Source organism: Cynocephalus volans, chromosome 4 (assembly GCF_027409185.1).
Source record: "Cynocephalus volans isolate mCynVol1 chromosome 4, mCynVol1.pri, whole genome shotgun sequence".
Classification (NCBI taxonomy): domain Eukaryota; kingdom Metazoa; phylum Chordata; class Mammalia; order Dermoptera; family Cynocephalidae; genus Cynocephalus; species Cynocephalus volans.
In genome coordinates, this window is record NC_084463.1 from 156,926,183 (window position 1) to 156,946,309 (window position 20,127).

The 20,127-nt window shown below is 56.7% G+C and overlaps 1 protein-coding gene across 1 annotated transcript in view; it reads left to right on the top strand.

Moving 5' to 3' along the window:
• The window catches only part of DAGLA (diacylglycerol lipase alpha), a 60,534-nt gene that overhangs the window by 16,983 nt on the left and 23,424 nt on the right, over positions 1-20,127 (top strand). Inside the window, exon 2 of the mRNA XM_063094193.1 lies at positions 19,819-19,960. Within this exon, the coding sequence (XP_062950263.1) occupies positions 19,866-19,960 (95 nt within the window). The 5' untranslated portion in view covers positions 19,819-19,865. The remainder of the gene's footprint in view (positions 1-19,818; positions 19,961-20,127) is intronic.

The window sequence follows — 20,127 nt, forward strand, 5'->3', positions numbered from 1 at the left end:
CACTGAAGTTATCATCATTCTTTTCGTGAAGTTGGCTCCCAAAGCCTTTGGGGGCTGCCTGGAAGAGGCAGTGTGACTGTGTCCTGTCCCCTAGTCTGCCCAAGAGTCAGAAGGTCAGACAGGGTCAGCCAGAAAGTCTGGGCAGGCAGGAGGGGGCTCTGGCACCTCTCTTGGGCCTCTGCGGGCTTGGCTGAAACCGCCACTCCCATCTGCAGAAGGGCGGCCCAGCGAGTTGGCTGGGAGACCTCAGAATAAGGAGCGCGTGTTCTGCACACATCTTGCTCACAGCAGATGGCAGCCACAACTGCCTTTCTCCCTGCAGTTCCGGTGCGCCTCCTTTCCCTTGCTCACCCCCACCCCACCCCACTAACTTTAGTTTCTGCCTTTCTGCTTTTGAAGATGGGGAGGCAGCCTGCAAGGCCCTAAAGCCACCTCTGATGATGGGTAAAGCTTGGTGCACATAGCATGGACAGTTTCACCTGCTTCATCAGGGCTGCTTAGTCTTGCCCTGGTTCCTATATGCCATCTCTGAGTCTCTGTGCTGGCAGCATGAGCTGGGAAGAGTGAGGGAGCTGGACCTTACCTGACACTTCTTTTTTTTTTTTTTTTAACCGGTAAGGGGATTGCAATCCTCAGCATGGTGTGGTCCGCACCACGCTCAGCCAGTGAATGCACCGGCCATCCCTATATAGGATCCAAACCCGCGGCCTTGGCGCTACTAGTGCTGCACTCTCCCGAGTGAGCCACGGAGCCAGCCCTACCTGAAACTTCTTGAACAGCGGCTAGGCACCAGGTGCTGTGCTCGGTGTCAAGGACACAGAGATGTAGAGGGTGCAGCTCTGCCCTTCAGGGGCTCCCAGCCTAGTGGGGAGCCTAGAATGGAAGGGGCACTGATCAGGTCCACCTCAGGGTTTGGCAGGCCCTGGCCACTTCACAGAGGAGGTAGATTTAGGCTAAGTCTTGGAAGGCTAAGGAGTTCCCTGGAGAGCTTGATTGGAAAAGGCATCTGGGCAAAGAGAACAGACTGTGCAAAGGCACCGAGGCATGAGAACTCTGCCTGCAGTTCCTTGAATGGTGGCACATAGTAGAGCAGGAGAAGCCAGTGCTGCCTCATCGGGATGTGCTGACCCTCCAAACATTGTGGCAGCTGCAGGCAGGGCCACTGAGCACCCATCTATAGGCAGCAGGCCCGCAGGGGGAGGCCCACAGTGTTTGCTTTTCTCAGTCCTGCATTTGCCATGGTTCTCATACCTGGCAGGCTGTTTGCCTAAAGATTTGCCCTCCTAGAAGATGGGTGGGGCTAGGCAAGGGTGGCAGGGAGGTATCCCGCTGCTTCTGGGCTCCCAGCTCCTCTACAGGCCCCACACTGCCTGCGAGCACCGTGCTGCCCTGTGGTCCCCGCTGCTGCCACAGCAGTGCCTGGCCTCGCCCACGCAAAGCATTTGACTTTGCAGTGCCCGGGCCTGGCATGCCTGGCGTGCCAGTGCAGCAGTGGCAGCAGCAGCTGGACTGTCGGTGAGGAACAGAAGCAACCCCCAGAGCCCTTGTGTTGAGGCCTTGGCCCCGGGGTGTGGGGGTGAGGGGCGGTATCAATGGAACTTTTGTATGACAAGGGGCAGAGGAGCACATGACCCAAGCCAGGAGCACCCGCAGACACATCTGCTTGTTCCTTTCCTGGAGCAGCCTGTCCGTAGGCCCTCACTCTTACTCCTAGTGGGGAGAGCTTGCCTTGATCCAGCCAATCCCTGCCCTGACCTTACTTTCACCCCCTTTCTGATGAATCAGCCCCAGGAACTTGAAATTGAACTTCTCCAGCCTCTGTTCCTGCCCTCCTGAGGGTATGGCTATCTGGCATCCTCTGCCTCGTGTGACTGCATGGCTCCTTGAGGCCATGGTTGTGGTCCTCAGGACCAAGAGGAAAGGTTAGGTCACCAGTGGCTGGATGGATCTGGCATCCCAGGGCAGGGGGAGCCCTTTCCCTCCTGTAGCTGGGACCCTAGGGAGGGGCCTGCATTAGCCAGGCAGGGAGGCAGACACCTCCCTCCCCGCAGTCCTGCCTCTGGCCAACATCATGAGGTGGATCTGATCCTGGGAGGAAGGGAATCTCAGGCATTGTCGTGGAGTTTCCACCTGCTTTGCTTTTAGCAAACCCACTGCTCTGGACTGTGGTTTCTCTGCCACTTGGTACCTGTCATACAAGCTGTGAAGACGAGCAGGTTGTTACCAAGAGGCTGCACTGTTCCCTTCATGGGCATAGAGCTCCATAAACAGAGGGCAGCTGAGAGAACATCTTTGCTCAGGCATGGTGACAGCTTTCCCAGATGGGCACAGCTGCAGGAGGTTGGCTGGTCACTCTCAATCTGGCTCTTGGGGAGCCCAGCCATGTGCTAGGGGTGGGCAGGCAGCCTGGCCAGTGTAGTCTGGCCTGGTGAGGGGAGCCCAGGTATCCCATCGCCACTTCTTAGCTGGGGAGCAGGACAGACATGGAGAAGGGGAGCGCTGGTCTCCTGAGTTTGTAATTTAAGTTGCCAGTGGCTGCCAGGCCCTGTATATACCCCTCTCCTGCCGCTTCAGGGATGGGGGTAGGCGAGAGCTGGCCCAGGGTGCAGCCTGGGGACAGTCCCAGAGTCTGCCAGCCTGGACAGCATTGCAAATAGCCCCATCCTCAGGCCTTCATCCTGTGCCTCTCCACTTCTCCAGCAGCAGTAACGACACCCACACGCAGGCCCATGCTGGGTGCTCGGCCGTTCCTTCTCATGGTGAGTGGTGCGTGAGGCTCCCGTGATCCCACCTACAGGTAAGGAAATGCGATTTGTGCTGTGCTCGTACTCTGATCACTCAGATGTCATCTATCCCCCTTTTCAGGAATTGGGGCTGAAAGAGGCTGCAACTTGTCACGTCTATGAAGCGGCTGGGCCCAGTTTCCGCTCTGGATTCTCTGACACCCAGCCCCACATCTTCCCTGCTCTGCCCTGCAATAAACAGAAGTGCTAATAAATAAGCACGTAATACATAATTAATCCCACCTCCATCCCTCTGGCCTTTTCTCTTTGCGGCATTCTCAGCACTTCCCAGATGTGATCTCACGTGTCCTGCCAAGGCCCCAAATTGCTGAGAGGCGGCCCTGGGCAGATGGCAGAAGGGCCAGGCATAGAGGGGGTCACAGAGACTAGAACTCTGGCACCCCCACCGCCAGGCCCCTCCCTGGGCCCTCTACCTCTGGGGAGGGGAAAGGCTGGGGCAAAGGCACGTCTCAGGGCACTTGTTTTTTTCCTCTGGTCTCCTTTAGACTGCACAGATGCGACCCAGAAGGAGGAGAGAAGCCCCCACATGGGGTGTGTGTGCACGTGCATGTGCATGCAGAAGCCCTGGGCTCTACTTAAAGGGAAGTAGTATTGCTGAGGCTTTTATAGTGCTTTCTTCTAAGGAACCTCCTTTATATCTTGTTTGTTCTCACATTCCTAGGAAGTTGGCAGTAAGCAGATCAAGGTCATGGGGAGGGAGGCAGAATGAGGATCCAGAGAGCAGACCTTTACCAAGTCGCCTTGTTTGATCCTCCCCACAGCCTGGGAGGCAGAGGCCATTCCTGTCTCCTTGTGTGGACAGGACCAAGGCTTAGGGACTTATCTGAGGTCATGCAGCAGTCAGTGCTGGGTTAGGTTTTGAACATAGTTCTTAGCTCTGATGGACTTCAGAAGTGGGAGCGCTTAAAACACTGGGCCATATGTGGTCATTCATTCCTGGTCCATAACTTCCTGGGGGTGGAAGGGTCCAGAAGAAAGCAGGTGGGGAAAGAGGCAGCACCTTAAGGCTCTGAGTCTTCCATGGGATTGTATTCCTGAGCCAGAGGCTGAAGACTGTTAGAAATTCAGCAGGCTGGGGGAGTGACTTCTCAGGAAGTTGGAGATCATCTGGTCAACACCCCCATCTTCCAGATGAAGACCCCGCGGTACTAAGAGGGGAAGTCATTTTCCCAGGTCCTTTCTCTTCACTTACAAGCCAGGCCACTCTCAGTCGCAGGCTGCAGGTCCTGTCACTGGGGGAGGGCTCGAGTCCCCTGGCTGCATCCTGAGAGCTCAGCCCTCTGTTCTCTTCCTGGAAAGGCTCTCTCCCGCCTCCCAGGAGGGTGTTTCACAGAGGTGGACACCCCAAGTCACACTGCCTCAGATGCACAGGGAGGCCGGGACTCAGAGCTGGGAGGTGCAGAGGAGCCAGGCTTGTCAGCACTGTGAGCCCCTCAGCAGCAGCACCTGCTTGCTGTGTCACTGCAGGCAGATCATCCAACATCCCCTTCCCACCACAGACACCTCCTCAGTAAAACAAAGATGCCACATTTCTTCCCTGCCTCACCCTTGGTGTGGTCACTGGGTGCCAGTGATGTCTGGCATGTGGTTGTTACTGTAGGGGGCCAGTTCATGATTGGGCTTTGGATCCTGGGAATGGGGCTGGCAAGGTGGTGTGGAAAGAGTCCAGGACTGGAGTCGGGAGCCCTAGCTTCTGGGCTCGGCTCTGCACAGATCTTCCATCTCTGTCCCTTGGGATGTGCTCAGAAATGTTTCCTCCTTCAGGCAGCAGGGACTTGGTGAGCTCTCACCAACTGCCAGGCCAGTTGCTGAGTGCTGGGGACACAGCAGGGAAGAAAACAGGAGGCTCCTGCCCTGGGGAGTCAGACCCTGGTTGGGGAGCCAGATAGTAAACACATGAACAAACAATAAACAAGAGGAAAGTACTGAAAAGAAAATAAAACAGAGTCAGGCCGAGCCCGTGGCGCACTCGGTAGGGTGCTGCTCTGGGAGCACGGCGACGCTCCCGCCGCGGGTTCGGATCCTATATAGGAATGACCAGTGCACTCACTGGCTGAGTGCCGGTCACGAAAAAAAAAACGACAAAAAAAGAAAATAAAACAGAGTCATGTGATGGGGAAGAACTGGGGGCTACCTGAGATTGGGCAGGGAGGTCAGCCGGCCACACAGATGTCTAGTGGCAAGGGTGGGTGGGGTTGTGTCCAGGCAAGAGGAGTGATGGCAAAGGTGTTGAGACAGGAGCTGAGATGTGTTTGGTCTGTTCAAGGAACAGAGAGAAGGCCAGTGTGCCTGGGAAGGAGGTGAGCATGTGCAGCATGGGAGGAAGTGAGGACCGGCAGTGGCCAGGTACTGTGGGGCTGGCAGGCCAGCATAAGAGGGAGAGTGCTTTCTAAGTGTGATGAGCATTGTGGAATGACTGCGAATGGATGGAAGGATGGATGGATCAGTGGTTGCATAGATGATTGGGATGGATGGATCGATGGTTGGTTGGATGGTTGGATGGTTGGTTGGATGGATGGATGGGTGGGTATGTGAGAAGGATGGATGGGATGGATGGATGATTGGTTGTTTGACTGGCAGACACATATTCTCCCTCCGTTCGCCTTCCAGTATGGGGTTTACATTAGCTCTGAGATTGCCACTTGAATTAAGGCTCTCTCCACATGGTCACATCTGTTGTCAGGACTGGGTGACAGGAAGAACGAGGAGTTGAATGTTCAGGGGAAATGCCTTGAATCCCAAGCACATTATCCAGAACCCTTAGTTGTGGGAGCAGAGCCCAGTGACCAACCCTGCTGGGTGCCTGCTGGACTGATGCTCTGGCCTGCCTGCATGGAGGCTCGCCTGAGGTCAGGACAGGACTGAACTGAAACTTTGGGTGAATATGTTGCTGTGAGGGTGGAGGCAGGCAGCCCCAGGCCTCTGTTCTTCAGGCGTTCCTCTAAGATCACATGCGCCCTCTGCCCACCCAATTGTGCGGGCCAGAGACTGGACTGACACCAGTCAGCCTTGACAGCGCCCTCTCCCTTGCCACCCTGCCCCATCTGTTACCACTTTGTCTGCTGGATTGCAATCTGGGCCACCCACTTGTCTCCACTCTCACACCCACCTTGGCCCTGTGGTTGCCAAGCTTAGACTCCAGGACCTGGCTCCCAGGTCCTACCCAGGCCAGCCCTGCCCACCTGTCTTCCTCGGTCCTCCTCTCTGCTCCTAACTGCTGGGCTGGTCTTGGCTCCATCCCACACGGTCCTCACACATGGGCCCTCAGCTGGGGGGCATTCTCCCATGCTTGTTCTCCTGCCACCCTCTCCTGTGGTCTTGTCACTGACTAATCCTTCAGATCTCTGCTATAGTCCCTGGCCCCTCACTGCCCTAGGCAGGCTCCATGGGACCTCCCCCCTTCAGAGCACACATGCTAGAAGTTTTCATCATATGGAAGATTAGCTTGAAGTCTTTTTTCTTCTGGACCGTAGGCTCCATGAGTGCTGGCACCATGTCAGGTGTTGTTCATTGCCATCTCCCAAGTCCCTGGCACATAGTAGGCACTCTGACTAATTGTTGGATGGATGGAGAATGACTGCATGCATGAATTTAATTTTAACCAGGTTTCTCCTGTGTTCACACCACCCAGGCCCACTCCCAGAGCAGTTTCCAGCATTTTCTTCTCCCAGAGTCTGCCCCTGCCTTAAGCCGGGGAGCCTGCAATCAACACCTGTGGGTGCTGGTGTTCTCACACCTGCCGCGTCTGGGGACCATCTCCTGCCCTGTGCTCCTGGGTCAGCCAAGCCTGGGATTTGAGGCCTGGGTCTGTCTGGGGTCTCTCAAGGAGGGAACAGCTCACTCTGAAGCATGCTCCAAATGGAAGAATGAAATTGTGGAGCACTTGTCTGAACAACTGCTAAATATTCTAACAGGGCCCCTGTCAAAGTAGAGCATGTCCCAAGGAGGCTTCCAGGGTGTTGATGAGTTTGGAAATCAGGCCGAACCAAAAATCGTGGCAGAGGAACCATGGAACTGAGGGGATGGGGGTGGGGTGGGGAGAGGCTTGGGGTCAGATGGCTTTGGGGTCCTCACCCCTGAGCTGGACTCAGAGAGAGTCTGAGACTGGAGGCTGCCTGTGGTGGGTGGGCATGATGGCAGCAGGTCTCTTCTGTGTCTCTTGGGCCGGCCAGGGCTCTGCTCTCCACGGACCTGGTCCTTAGCACTGTGCCCATGATGGTGGTAGAAATGCTGGTTGTAGGAAACTCAGGGTTTGGAAGCTCTAGCTGTCTCCCTCAGTGTTGAGATTCTCTCATTTGGGGGTGGGCTCTCAGGCTACAAGGATGTTCTGGTCAGGCCTGCTCTGTCTCATGCAGGGAGGGGGCACCCAGGAGGCCTCAGAACCCATGATTCTAGGTCACCTCCTACAACATCCACAAGCAGGAGTGGTATTTATAGCAGCCAGCGGCCACTGGGGGTGGAGAAGTCAGCACGAGCTGTGACGCAGGCTGACCCCTCCTGCCCCAGGTCCTCCAGTGCTGCCTGACTCTGTCACCGCTACCCCCTCCAGAGCCTTCCTGGGATGAGCAGGGAAAGGCTGGGTCTGCTGAGGAAGCAGGCATTGTCACATTGCCACACTGAGCCCTAGAGGAGATGAGGTGCCACTCCTGCCCGGCAGGAGCCTCAGCCTCGGCCTGTCTCGCCAGGACCTTGTCTGGCTTGATGGCCCCAGGTGGACATCCATTAGCACTCGGCGCCTGGCCCTGCTGGTCCCTCTTGGAAGTTGCTGTCAGCTCCTTGCCGAAAGGTTCATCACCTGGAGTTACCGGCAGCTCCATTAACCTCCCTCAGGCTGGCAGGGGTCAGCGAGAGGCCTGCCTGGTCCCTACGGTGTGTACAGCCCTAGGTTGACTGGGACAAGGCCCTGCCAAATGCCAGGCACGTCTCTCTGTGTTCTCATTAAGCAGTAGCAGAGTGCCATTCAGGATGCACGGGCGGCAGTCCCAGCCTGTGGTCACCAGGGCTATGCCAAGCAGGTGGCCCCAGCTCTACCTCCCACCACACCCAGGGAGCAGCCAGGAAGCAGAGGCCACAGAAGTACAGTGCAACCAGTTCCTGAGGGCAGGTCCTCTGGGAAGGAAGGAATGTGATGCCCAACTCTGGAGTGAGAGGTCAGTAGGCTGGGCCCCTGCCCTTGCTCCACCTTTACCTGTCCAGGACAGAGTGGGTCTGTGGGTCCTGCTCAAGTGTGGGCAGGCAGAGGGCTGATGTTTACCAATTGCTGGATGGCGTTGTCCCTGTCACAGAGGACTGTTCCCCCACTTTACTTCTCCCCATTTCCACTCTGAGTTGCCCAGAATTTCTGCCCCTCCCCCACAGGCCAGGAGAGGGGCAAGTGGAGGCCATGGTTTTCTCCTGGGGAGCCTACAGTGTCACGGGGATGGGGAGGCAGATGCACCAGAAGCCTGCAGGAAAGTGGGCCGCTGACTTAACTGATCAGTCGTGGCTCATCAGCCAGGGCTGGGGCGGCAGGCCAGCTGAGAACAGGCACTGTCATTGGGGAGGAGCACCTGAAGCAAGAGGGGCCACCTGGAGAGGAGCAAATACCCAGGCACAGGGCACACTGGGTGGGTGAGCAGGTGGGAACACGTGGATGTGGGGGGGAGTGGGCGTGCTGGCTGGCAGGGACAAGTCGGATGGTGTGGAGGGTGTGGTGCTCGTGGTGGAGAGCTTCATAGCTAATGGTTGGGGGGTTTAATTTTATTTCAAGGACACTTAGGAGCCCTAATATGCTATTGAGAAGGGGATTGATTTAATGAAAACCATGTGTACCCCAGGAGGGAGGCACTGTCATCAGCATCATCCCAGTTTACAGACAAGGAGATGGCAGTTGGTTCACCTGGGAGGTGGCCAGCCCCTGCACTGAACATCCGAGGTCGTAGCTCAGTGGACATCTGAGCAAGGAGAGGTGCTGGACAAAAGCCACATCCAGCCCTGCCCGCTGCCCAGCAGCAGAGGGCCTTCCAAACCCTCGCCCCTTCTTGAAGGCCTGTTGTAACTTGTGCTTAGGCCCAGCTTTGTTGTGCTCAGGAGGTGGTAGGGGGTGGGGGAAGGCTGAAGGACAGAAGAGCCAGCCATAGGCCCTGGTCTCTAGGCTCCTGGGTTTTTTCCAGTGGCCCCTTTTGCCTTCCTGGCTCAGGCAAGGGGAGGAGATGCGTGGACTGTCCCCCAAGCTCGGGCACCTGCATGGAGCCCCGAGGCTGTCTCCTCAGCCATCCTGCAAGTAGAACTCAAAAAGTCAAGGCCCAAATGGGCTGAGAGCTATTGAATCCAGTGGCTTTCAAGCATTGTTAAGCACTGAGACTGTTTAGTTCAACCACAATGTGACAAGGAACCCTGATATGTAAAACAGCTCACAGTTTCTCTGATTGACATGGCCTACAGGCCCTGGGATGCGTGCCTGCTAGGACCACCTCCCCTCAGCCATCCGTGGACCCTGAGGGTTTGCAGAAACCCACACGGAAGGGCACTGAGGTCTCCCTCACTGGGCACAGAAGGAGAGGAAGGCCACAGAGGGACAGGGACTGGGCCTGGCCTGTGTGCTGTTGGTGGCAGTGATGCCACCTCCACTGCCATGCTCCATGGGGGCAGGGGACATTGGCCCTTCCTCTGGAATTCTAGAGCTCTGCAGACCTCCTCCCTGGGGAAAGAACTCATGTTACGCCGTCACTTGATCCCTGCCTGCTTCTGCGATGCCCAGAAAATGGTCGAAGCGAAACCCAATAGCCTGAGCGGCCGGCCTGTGCCCTAGATGACTGTGCCACTCAGGGAGGTGGCACCTCCAAGGATTCATGGCCCATGAATCTTCCCCCTGGCCTTTGAGCAGCATGCACCCAAGCAGGCCAGATCCCGAGGGCTGGCACAGCCTGAGGAGGCGCGGCAGGACCATGGTGGCTCAGGGTATGCTGGTCATGGGGGGGCTCTGGGTGGGAAGGCGTTAGGCTGGGTATGCCCACTTAGCATTCATTAACAGCCTCATTAGAGGCCCCTTAATGAAGTGGAAGGTGCTAATCCCTCTGGAGGTGTTGCCAGCACCCAAGACTTAGTCTCCTCTGGAGGAAGCTCTGAAAAGTGGAGCTGATGAACTGCCTTGCAGGGGGCCACCTGGGGAGTGAGCTCCCAGCAAGTGGCTCCTGGGATTAGGGGTGCCTGGGAGAGGCCGGGGGGAAGAGCAGGGGTTGAGGGTGGAGTGCTGGATGGGGCAAATGGGCTTGAACGGTAGCCTCTGCCCCTTGGGACATCCTGAGTTTGAGCTAGGAAGGGGCCTGCAATGGGACACCCTGAAACTCAGGCACACAAACAGACAGATGAGGGGCATTCCGGCAGGAGCACAGGCTTTGGAGTATTCTAGAACCTCTGGTCTTGGGCGGGAGCGCTGTGGCCCAAGCTGTCCCATGGGGTGGTGATTCCCAGTGCCAGTGAAGCCTCTGTGGGTGGGGGCTCCTAGGAGATGCCACCCCTCCTGCCTGAGAAGGTGTGTTGGGATTATGCAGGATGGTAAGGCTGAGGACAGGTGTGGGTCATCCTGGTCATCAGGAATCGAGAGCAGGGCCTTTCTGTTTGGAAAGTTTGACTTAGATTGCGGAGTTAGTGCCCTGCCAGGTGGGGCAAGGCTGGATGCAGTGAGGAAGAAGTTCTCTGCATGCTGGGGAGAGAGATTAATAAATCATCATGACAGCAGCTAATGCTTTCTGGGAGTGAAGCTTAATATGCATTATTTCATTGACTCTTTGTGACTTCCTGTGAAGTGAGCACCTTCATCAACCCGTTTTGCAGATGAGGACACTGAGGCTCAGAGAAGTGACAGTCACAGACAACCAGAAGTGATGGAACCAAGATTCCAACCTAGGGCGGCACTGCTTCAGGGCCAGAGGAAAGGCAGGGGTCAGCTCTTTAGACGGCTAGTACTCTCCAGGTCTACACACTTGAGAGAGGGAGTCTTCCAGGGCAGAGAGGGGTAAAGACGTGTTAAGGTGTGAGGGGATGTGAAACGACTACAGAGGCCATTTAGGAATGACTGAAACCAGGGACAGGTGCTGGCCTCGATCTGCCTGCACCTTTCCTGCAGACAGGCGGGAGAACAGCCTGGAGCCACCCTTAGGGAGGAATGTTGGCCTGTGCTGGGAGGGTGCAGAGTTCCTGGCTGCCAGGCCACTTCCAACCCTGTGTGTGGCCAGCTGAGCCTACCTGTCTGGGCCACTCAGGCCATACCTGCCCAGGACACCGGATGAGTGTGAGACATGGGCCCATTCCTAGTTTCAGGAAAATAAATGGTGTCTAGGGAAGAATTCAGACACAAACCCTGGTCTGGCCAGAGCCTGGGTTCTCTGTCCACTATTGGAAGACATCCATCAGGGCCCAAGACTGGGTGAGCCCTGATGTAAACCCCCTGGGAGGAGAGAACAGGGGAAGCTGGGGTGGGAGGAGGGCCCAGCCTGGCTGCCAGGGAAGTGTCCTGCTGCCCTCTGGGGCCCTCCATCCTCACTCCCAGCAGCCAGCCGCCCTCCCAGAACAACCAGCAGGAAAGGAAAGGACTCAATTGATTCCCAGGGAGTTGGCTGGTGTCAGTGCAGGACCGGTGGCAGATGGCAAATTCTGCTCATTGTAGACAAATGGAAAATAATTAGCGTGAGAACGAGAAGCTGAAGCCTCAGTGATAAATGGAGCCCTGGTGAGGGCTCGGGGAGGGGCTGGGAGCACGGGCTCTGGAGCCTCATGCCTGGCTTTAACCTCTCTGGGCCTCAGTTTCCTCATCCATAAAATGGTAATAAGAATAGCACTTACTCATGAGTTGTTAAAAAGATTAAAGGAGGCAATCTTTGTGAACTGCTTGTTACAGTATCCAGCACATGGTAAATGCTATATTGAATTTTAAAAAATAAACGTGTGATTGAATAATTGTTGGAACTGTTTTTTGGGGCCATAGTCATCACCCCCAGTAGTCAGGGCTGCTCCTTTTCATACTCTTCCCTGAACTCTGTGCCCAGCTCCCAGATTGCATGTTTGTAGCCAGGGGTCTCTGGCCAGCAAGCTCATTGATGTTGCAGAGAGAACATAGCAGGTAGACTGGCTCCAAAGCCTGACTTGGCCACTCACACAGTAGGTTATTTAGCCTCTCAGAGCCTCAGTTTCCCATCTGTGACATGCAAACAGCCAGATCCACCCACAGGGTTGTAGGGAGGATTGCTTAAGCGGCTAGCAGGTGGTGAGGGGCATAAGTGCTGCCCCCGCTGGTTTTTCAGTCATGGGAAGGTGCTTTTTGGTCTGAGACCCTGGGTGGCAGGTGGGAGGGGAACCAATGGCAGTGGTGTCCCAGTCCTACCCCCAGCCGTTCAAGGCACACTATTTTTGCCCCTGGGCCTGGGCGTGTGAGGACCCATCTTATGCAGAAATCCAGCCCCAGCACTGGGCAGGCTCGGCTCTGCCTTCTGCTCCGGCACAGCTGACGTGCGAAAAGCAACAGCTTTTGGGCCCCTAACTTTGGTTGCATGCACCCGGGCGCAGGCTGGTGGTGCACGTGGCCCCCAGCCCTCACGTGCTTCCTCCCTGTTGCCTTCCCCTTTCCCGTGCTTTCAGCGGCCGGCCCCTTGGCCGCTCCTGGTGGGCGCAGCCCCAGGAACTCAGGGTGGAACACGTGGGTCTTTGTTTGTGCGTGAGAATATGGGACTGACAGAGGCAGAGAGATTTTTTCTTCCAAGTAACTCAAGGAGGCTGCTTGAAATCCCAGCTCTGCCACGTCCTCTTCAAGGGCTCTTCAGGCAAATCATTTGGCCTCTCTGAGCCTCGGCTTCTTCATCTGTAAAGCCGGGGTGATTCCTGCTCCAGCCTGGTGAAAGAGGACACAGAGTTTGTGGCACCGTCCTTACTCCCAGCTCCACAGCCTGCTCTGTAGAGCTCCCCTGGGCTTAGTTTTCCTCATCTGCAGAATGGGGCTGATACTTTCTCATGCAGTGGTGTGACTGTGAGTCTGGAATCAGACCAAGACCGAGAGAGCGCTCTGTAAGGGGAGGTTTGAAGCCAGCTCCTGAGTTCAGAAATAGGCACGTAGCTGAATCCTGCTCCTCAGAGGCAGCATGTAGAAATGACGACCTGGGTTCTGGAACAAGGCTGTGCGACCTTGGGCAAGTCACTTCACCTCATCTACAAAATAAGAGTAATAGTAGTACCTACCCCTGCAGAGGTGTTGCGAGGATCACGTGAGTTTATGTTTGTAACGGGCATAGATGAGAGCCATTGTAGGCAACTCATACATTAGAAGAAATGAAGCAGCCTGGCCCCGGCTTACAGGTGGGCTGAGACCTCCCTCTGTCCCATCACCCTAGAACTCGGGAATCGCTCTGCAGCTTCATAAAACGATTCTGGTTACTATATGTTGATCCCCTCCATCTGCTCTATTGTTTAAGCCTCATAAGCCAGCGCAGAGGTTAACTAGCTACTACCATCATGCGGCTGACAAGCCGGGGAGCTGGAATTTAACCACCACCAGAGCCTGTGCTTTGGATGCTACTGAAGAGAGTAGCAACCGTCTGCCAACGACTGGTGGGGGGCGTGCCCAGCTGGGATAGGGCCTCTGCTCTGGGGGCCACCAGTTGTCCTGCAGGCAGTGAGAAACTCAGCCTCACTGTGATTAGTCTCCTCAAATTAGATGCCCCCCTTAGACTAGACAGGCTCCAATACCCAACACAGACACACTCAGAATCAGACAGACCAGGAGGGCAGAGCAGGCAGCAGTGTCTGTCCCTCTGAACTTTTTTGGAGCACATTCTGATTTCACAGTCCTTTCCCGCGGGAACACCATTCATCATGGAAGTGGGAGTCCTGGGCTCTCCTCAAAACACTGAGGATCAAAAACCCTATAGAACTAAAAGAGTCCTTTCACTTTGACCTCCCGGAAATTTGGCATCTAGTGATAGTTTTACATGCAGCAAGCGTAAGAGCCTTTGTGACACACACACATGTGAGACCGATTCATCCCCCAGCCTTCTATTTTGTCTTGCCTAGAGGGGCTGTGACTTTCTGTTCTGGGCCATGGCTCTTGGTCCAGGACTGGGCAGTTCGAGAGTGTGGCTAGACCTGGCTCCCCATCACCAGCTCTGCAGGGGGGTAAAATGGGGGCCCAGGGAAGGTGCTTTGGGGCTGAGAGTCTCTGCTCCTTTGTCAAACTGGCTGCAGAGTGATGGGGGCACACCCCCTGGGAGGCATGAGAGCCAGTCATAGGTGACTCTCTGAATGAAGCATGCAGCCAACGCCTTCTTGAAGACTGACTTCCAGCAAGGGAGCTCATGTGGATTTTGCCAGCTTCTACAAAGGTTATGCATTTTCAAGAGCATAAGAGAGGATCTTGGCCCAGGCTCCCTGGGGTGACACTCTGCTAACAGGAATGTCACCAGGGAATTTGAGCTGCGTGTGCCCTGAGGAAAGAGATGGGAGTGGGCTGGCTCGGGGACTCTGGGCTGTGTGTCTAGCACCTGGTGACCCCACAGGGATGAACATTATGGGAGAACTTGGAAGCCCCTGTGTCCTTTCTGACCTCAGTTTTGTCACCCATTAAAGAGGGTAGTGGGACTGTTCTGAGAGCATTGGGTGTGGGCTGCGGATAGCAGCAGGAATGACCTGTGCCTCCTGCCTGCTCAGCCACTTGCTCCTCAGAAGGTATTTGGGCAAAGTCTCTGAGCCTCAATCTCCTCATTATTAAATAGTAACCATAACAGAAGAGGCAGTGTTTACCCAGCACTAACTGCACAACAGGTGCTGTTGTAAGTGTATGACTCATTTAACCCTCCCGATAATTCTGAGGTAGGTACTCTCCTTATCCCCATTGTACCAATGAGGAAACTGAGGCACAGACAGGTTAAGACACTTGTCCAAGGCCACACAGCTAGTAAGTGGTGGAGCCAGGACTCAAACGCAGTCCCTTTTTAGAACATATACTCTTAACCAGCCCTCGGTCTGTCTGTGGAATGAGAGTGACGCTGTCACCCTGCATCCCTGCTGTGGGGACTGAAGGCAGTTAGTCCAGGGCTTGGACATAGGAGGTGCTCAGCTGATGTCAGACGTATCCCCATGGCCCAAACCTGGCTGTCATCCCCTACTTTAGGCTCAACCTTCAGCCCATCCCTGGGCCCAGATGCCTGAGGCCAACTCTGGCCAAGTGGGAAATCTCATGAGCTGGAGGTGGCACTGGATGGGCCTCCCAAGAACATCATCCTGTCCCCCGGGCCCCACTGCAGACAACTAAGGTGACCGCTCAACTCCCTCCAGTCTCGGCCAGAACTGTCTGTGCAGGACCACCCAGAGGGCTGACCCAGCACCCTCCTTCCTCCCCTGTGAGCTCTTAGGGCCCTGTCAGCTGGGAACCCTACTGCTGAGGGGCTCTTCTCCCTGAAGCCTGCTCCCAGGGCCAAACCCATGGGGAACCTTAGGATGAGGGGCCAAGGCCCAGCCTGGGGAGCCTTAATCAGGAGTAGCAGGTGGCCCATGGTGGGAGCAGGGTCCCCACACAGAAGGCTTCTTCTGTTTGCCCACTGCAACCCTTTCCCATCCGCTGGAGCCAGTCACGGTCACCAGTCACCCCTCACGGACCCCCAGCACCCAGCCACAGGTCACATTGCAAGAAGTCCCAAAAGAACCCCTCAGTGCTCTGTTAATACAGTGGCCACCCCGGATGGATCCCTGGGGTGTGCCAAGACCTGTGCAGAGCCCTTCGGCAAAGTCATCCCAGTCAATTCTCACTACAGCATTGTGATCCCATTTTGCAGATGAAGAAACTGAAGCCCTGGCACAGTTCTGATGGCCAGAGAAGGGGAGATGGTTCTCCCTGAGCTGCCAGGGGAAGCAGTGGGGCGGGAGCCCCGCCTAACAGGCAGGAAGGGAGGGATGTTTCCCTAGAAGGGAAGGGTGTGAGCTACGAGGGGGAAGGAGCCGCTGTCTCACTCTGTTGACTGGGAGGGGAGCTGTTGCTGAGCAGGCTGGGGCCGGGCACTGCAGATGAAGACTGCAAAGCCCTGCCCCCAGGGGCTCTCAGCTGAGCTGGGCAGGGATGGGCAGCAAGGCATTAGTAAGTTAACTGTAGGATAGTGTGACCAGGGCCACAGTGGGGTAGGGGGCCAGGGGATCCCATAAGGGGAGCAGCCTGTTCCCTAGGAGGAGGGTGGGGTGGGTGGCAGCTGTTGGGGAGGGCGTCAAAGAGGAGGTGACTTCTGACTGGCCTAGAAAGATGAGTAGGATTTTGCTTGGCAGAAGAACTAGAGTATCAAAGCATGGACGCTTCCAATGAGGGGTTTTTAGGGAGCAGCGAGACTGGGGAGTGGTGTCAGGAAAGGAGGGTGGGGCGGTGCAAGGAGGGCCTGGAGAGCCTCCCATCCAGAAGGGACCTCATGGCTGAGGGTGGGCTCTGTGCTGGAGGTGCCTGCACCTGGATCCCTGAGGGCTGGGGAGCATCTTCCTGCTCAGGGGGTAGGGAAAGCATGGATTCAGAGAGGGTGAGGCACGTGCCCCAGGATGCACAGCCTGCTGGTGACTGAAGCTAGCTGCTCACCTGAGAGACCTGGACTTTATCCTGTAGGCCCAGGGCAACCATGGAAGGGTTTAAAGTAGGGAACAGTGTGCTCAATTTAAAAAAGAGTTTTGCATTTTTAGAAAGAGGAACTCCGAGAATGATTAATACTTAACCCAGGGGCCTGAATCACCAGCAGGGAAATTGGGCCATGTGAGTGGGGGAAGAAAGAGGCTCCCTAGGGCTACTGAAGTTGTTTCATCCATGTGAGGGGTGGCCCTGGCACCCCATTCACACCTTCCTGGGCCGGGGACTGAACCAGAGGCATGGGGAGCCCCCAGCTGTGCCCCTGTACCCCACTGCTGGACTGGGTGATGTGCCTGCCTTGGAAGCCCCACTGGTCTGGAATAGGAAGGATAGGCAGCGCCGCCCCACCCCCACCCCACCCCACTGTGGTTGTTAGAGGGCACTGACTGTGCCCCAGGGAAGGAGGGCCAGAGGAGGTGCTTTGTGACAGCCCCAGACCAGGAAGCAGCCTTTGCCCTCCCCCCTCCTGAGACATTTCCTCCAGATGAAATCACATCCCCACCAGGGGAACAGGCCCCTATTGTGATGGGCTGGGGTCTCTAGAGAAAGGGTGCCTTTCAGACCCTTAAAAATAACAGCCCTGAAATTTATGAATTGGCATGGAGGGTAGAGTGGCCCATCCCCCCATGCAGCACAGGCCCTGTGGCCCCCACCCCAGACCATGACCTGTTGGTGACCAGCTGGAGAATCTACTAGCCTGGGCGGGGAGGGGCAGCTGGTCCACCAGGAGGTCCACACGCACTCTCCTGCCCCACCCGCCCCAGCTGCAATCAGCTTTGGCATGCGTCGTCCGTACAATAGGGCCTCTGCAGACCTCCTCTCACATGATCCTCACCAGAACTTCAGGAGGTGGGATAATTGACATTTTACAGATGAGGAAACTAAGGCACAACTAGTAAGTTACACAACTGGTGGGTGGTGTGGAGCCTGGGTTCGAAGCCAGCCAGCCTGAATTTTGCAGGGGTCGGCTAGCTCCAGGCGTAGCCCTGTCATAAGGTACTTGGTGGGGTCAGCCCGCAGGAGCCCTACCATGTGATCTAGGTGGGCCCTGGTGCAGATCATAGCTGCTGGCCTCAGGCTGGTTGCCACCTGAGCAGGGGGTGGATGCTGGGGGAGACATAGGCTGCCGCTGGCCGTATCACTCCAGTGTCATGCCAGTCATCGCCTTTGCAGAGCCTGGTGCCAGCTTGAGAGCTGGGGAGGGTGTGCAGGCTGCAGGGCAGAGGAGGGGTGCTCAGAGTGTGAGTTCGTGCGTGCTGGACAGGTGTTATGTGTGAACCGAAGGAGTGTTAGCCATTCTTGACTCCACATGGTGGAGAGTGGGGGTGAGGAGGGTGACTGGAAAGGCCATCCCGGGGTGTCCCTGAGAACAAGATGTCTGCGCTGCTGGCAGGGGCAGGACCCTCGCCCGCCAGCCCCTCTGGGCGGTGCCGCCCGCTCCTTCCCCTCCCTGTCCATCCTGATTGGAGCAGGGCACAGAGCTACAGCACCTGCTGGGACTGGGCTGGCCCCACCTCACAATGCATCCCGTTTGGTAGAGGGGGCTCCTGGCAGCCCCTGACAGCCCCTGGAACCCGACCCCATGCTCCACCTTACACTCTGTGAGCCACCTGGAGATGGGGAGGGGTGGTAGTGCCGCATGTTGGTAGCTTTGTCCTGTCCCATCCCTGCTGCCCCCTGTGGTGCCCCAGTCCCCTCCCATCCCATCACTTTGAACCTGAAGCCAGTGCCGTGAGCCACTAGTCACAGACACTGCTGAAGCCCCTGCCCCCTACAGTCCACAGACACCCACCCCCAGCCACCCCACACTGTGGCTCCCTTGCTCTCCATCCCTGCTTCCCAGAATCCGTGCTCCGACTCCTCCTCAGGGAGAGAGTGGGATGATGTCACTTCCTGAGGGTGGGGGGAGGAGTAGGCACGACCCCGGCAGGCTAGCCCGCCAGCCCGCCAGCTCACTGGAGCAGCCCTGGCAACGGCTACATGAAGTGGCTGTACCGGGGAGGAGGAGAGGGAGATGGACTGGGCCAGACATCCCGGCCAGTCACGTGGCCCCCGCCCTCTTGCCCACTCCGGGGGCTGTGCCCACTGTCTGGGGAAGACTTGGCCACTTCCTTCCCAAATGATGCTGGTCTCCTTGGACACACGTTTTCCCTGGAGCCGTCACTGGGGAGAGGAGGACCTGCTGCCTGCCCCTGGACCAGGTGCCATGTAAGCCTCTACCAGCGTTGAGGGCAGCTGACCACCAGCAGGGTGCCCAGCCCCCACAGCAGGGGTCCCTCTATGCAGTTCAGTGCAGGGTCCCCTAGAGCCCTTCATGGGTATCTCTGGAAACCATCCCTCCCATGGGGGAGCCTCCCACCGCACCTTTACTCTTCTTTCTGGGACTCTAAGGAGTGGGGATCCTGGGTTCCTGGGCACTCCTCCTTGGGCTTGCTGGTGGCTAATTTGCTTTCAACTACTTCAGGGAGTTGGGAACTGGATTGTAAAGGCTACTTGGCACAGGGTGGGCTTGGGAGGTATGGTTGCTGGGAGGGTGGGTTACCCTGCGGGGCTCACCCACTGCTCTTCCAGCGATGAGGGGCAGGTGTCCCGAGCCATCCTCCTGATCCCATATCTCACTCATATTCTTCCCTACCAAGAGGCATAGCTGCAGTTGGGAATTCGGTCTGACGGGTGCAAAACCAAGCCACAGGGCGTGTTCGCAGGGTTCCTGCAGAGCAAGAAACTGCAGATCTCATTCGGCAGATATTTACTGAGCACCCACTGTGTGCTGGCCACTCTTCACCCTCCATGTCTGTCAGTCCTGGCCGACAACTGTGCACATGCCTTTTCTCCAGAGCCCTCAGCCTTCCTCCTGCCCTGCTGGGCTCTGTGCTGAGGGGCAGGCTTATTCTTGGCTAGGAAGCCCCTGCCCTGACCCCAAGGATTGTGTGCACTGGGTCAGGTCTCCTTGTGGAAAGTTGATAAAGGGGTTGGAGGCTGAGGGTCCCTCTGATCCCATGTAGGAGGAAAGGGGAGGTGAGTCCAGGTCTGTAATGGAGCTGAACAGTTACTGTTGGGGTAACCCCAGGCAGAGGCTGATTCCAGGGGGTGATCGCCAGTCCTGGGGATAGGAGAGAACTCAGAAGTAAAGCCGAAGCCAGTGTCCTGCTGCTGAGGTTCTTTGTGTTGGCTCTGGGGGCTGGATAGGGCAGGAGGCGGGTCCTGCCCAGGGATGGGTCAGCATTTCCAGTGGCCTGGAGGCCCCTGGACCGTTGGACATGGAACTGGCGGCCAGGGACAAAGATGCCTGTGCTACTTGCTACACAGGGGACTGTCCCAGTGGCCCAGGAGTACAGTGGTCCCGGGTGCTGCAGCCACCCCGCAGCTACAGGGTCCCCTCTTTTCTTTCAGGAGGTGAGCACCGGGCCCACTGAGCCTCTGCAGATCTGCCGCCAGCCATGCCCGGGATCGTAGTGTTCCGGCGGCGCTGGTCAGTGGGCAGTGATGACCTTGTCCTGCCAGCCATTTTCCTCTTCCTCCTGCACACCACCTGGTGAGTCTCAGGAGTCGGGGCTGCAGGCCTGGGTTTAGGGAGAAAGGCCTGGAAGGAAGCTTTCCAGCCATCTGTTCCTCCCTGCCCGGCCCAAGTCCTGGCTCTGTCATGCTCCCAGATCCCAGGAGAAGGTGCCTGAAGCATCAAGCCCCTTGGAGCAATACCCA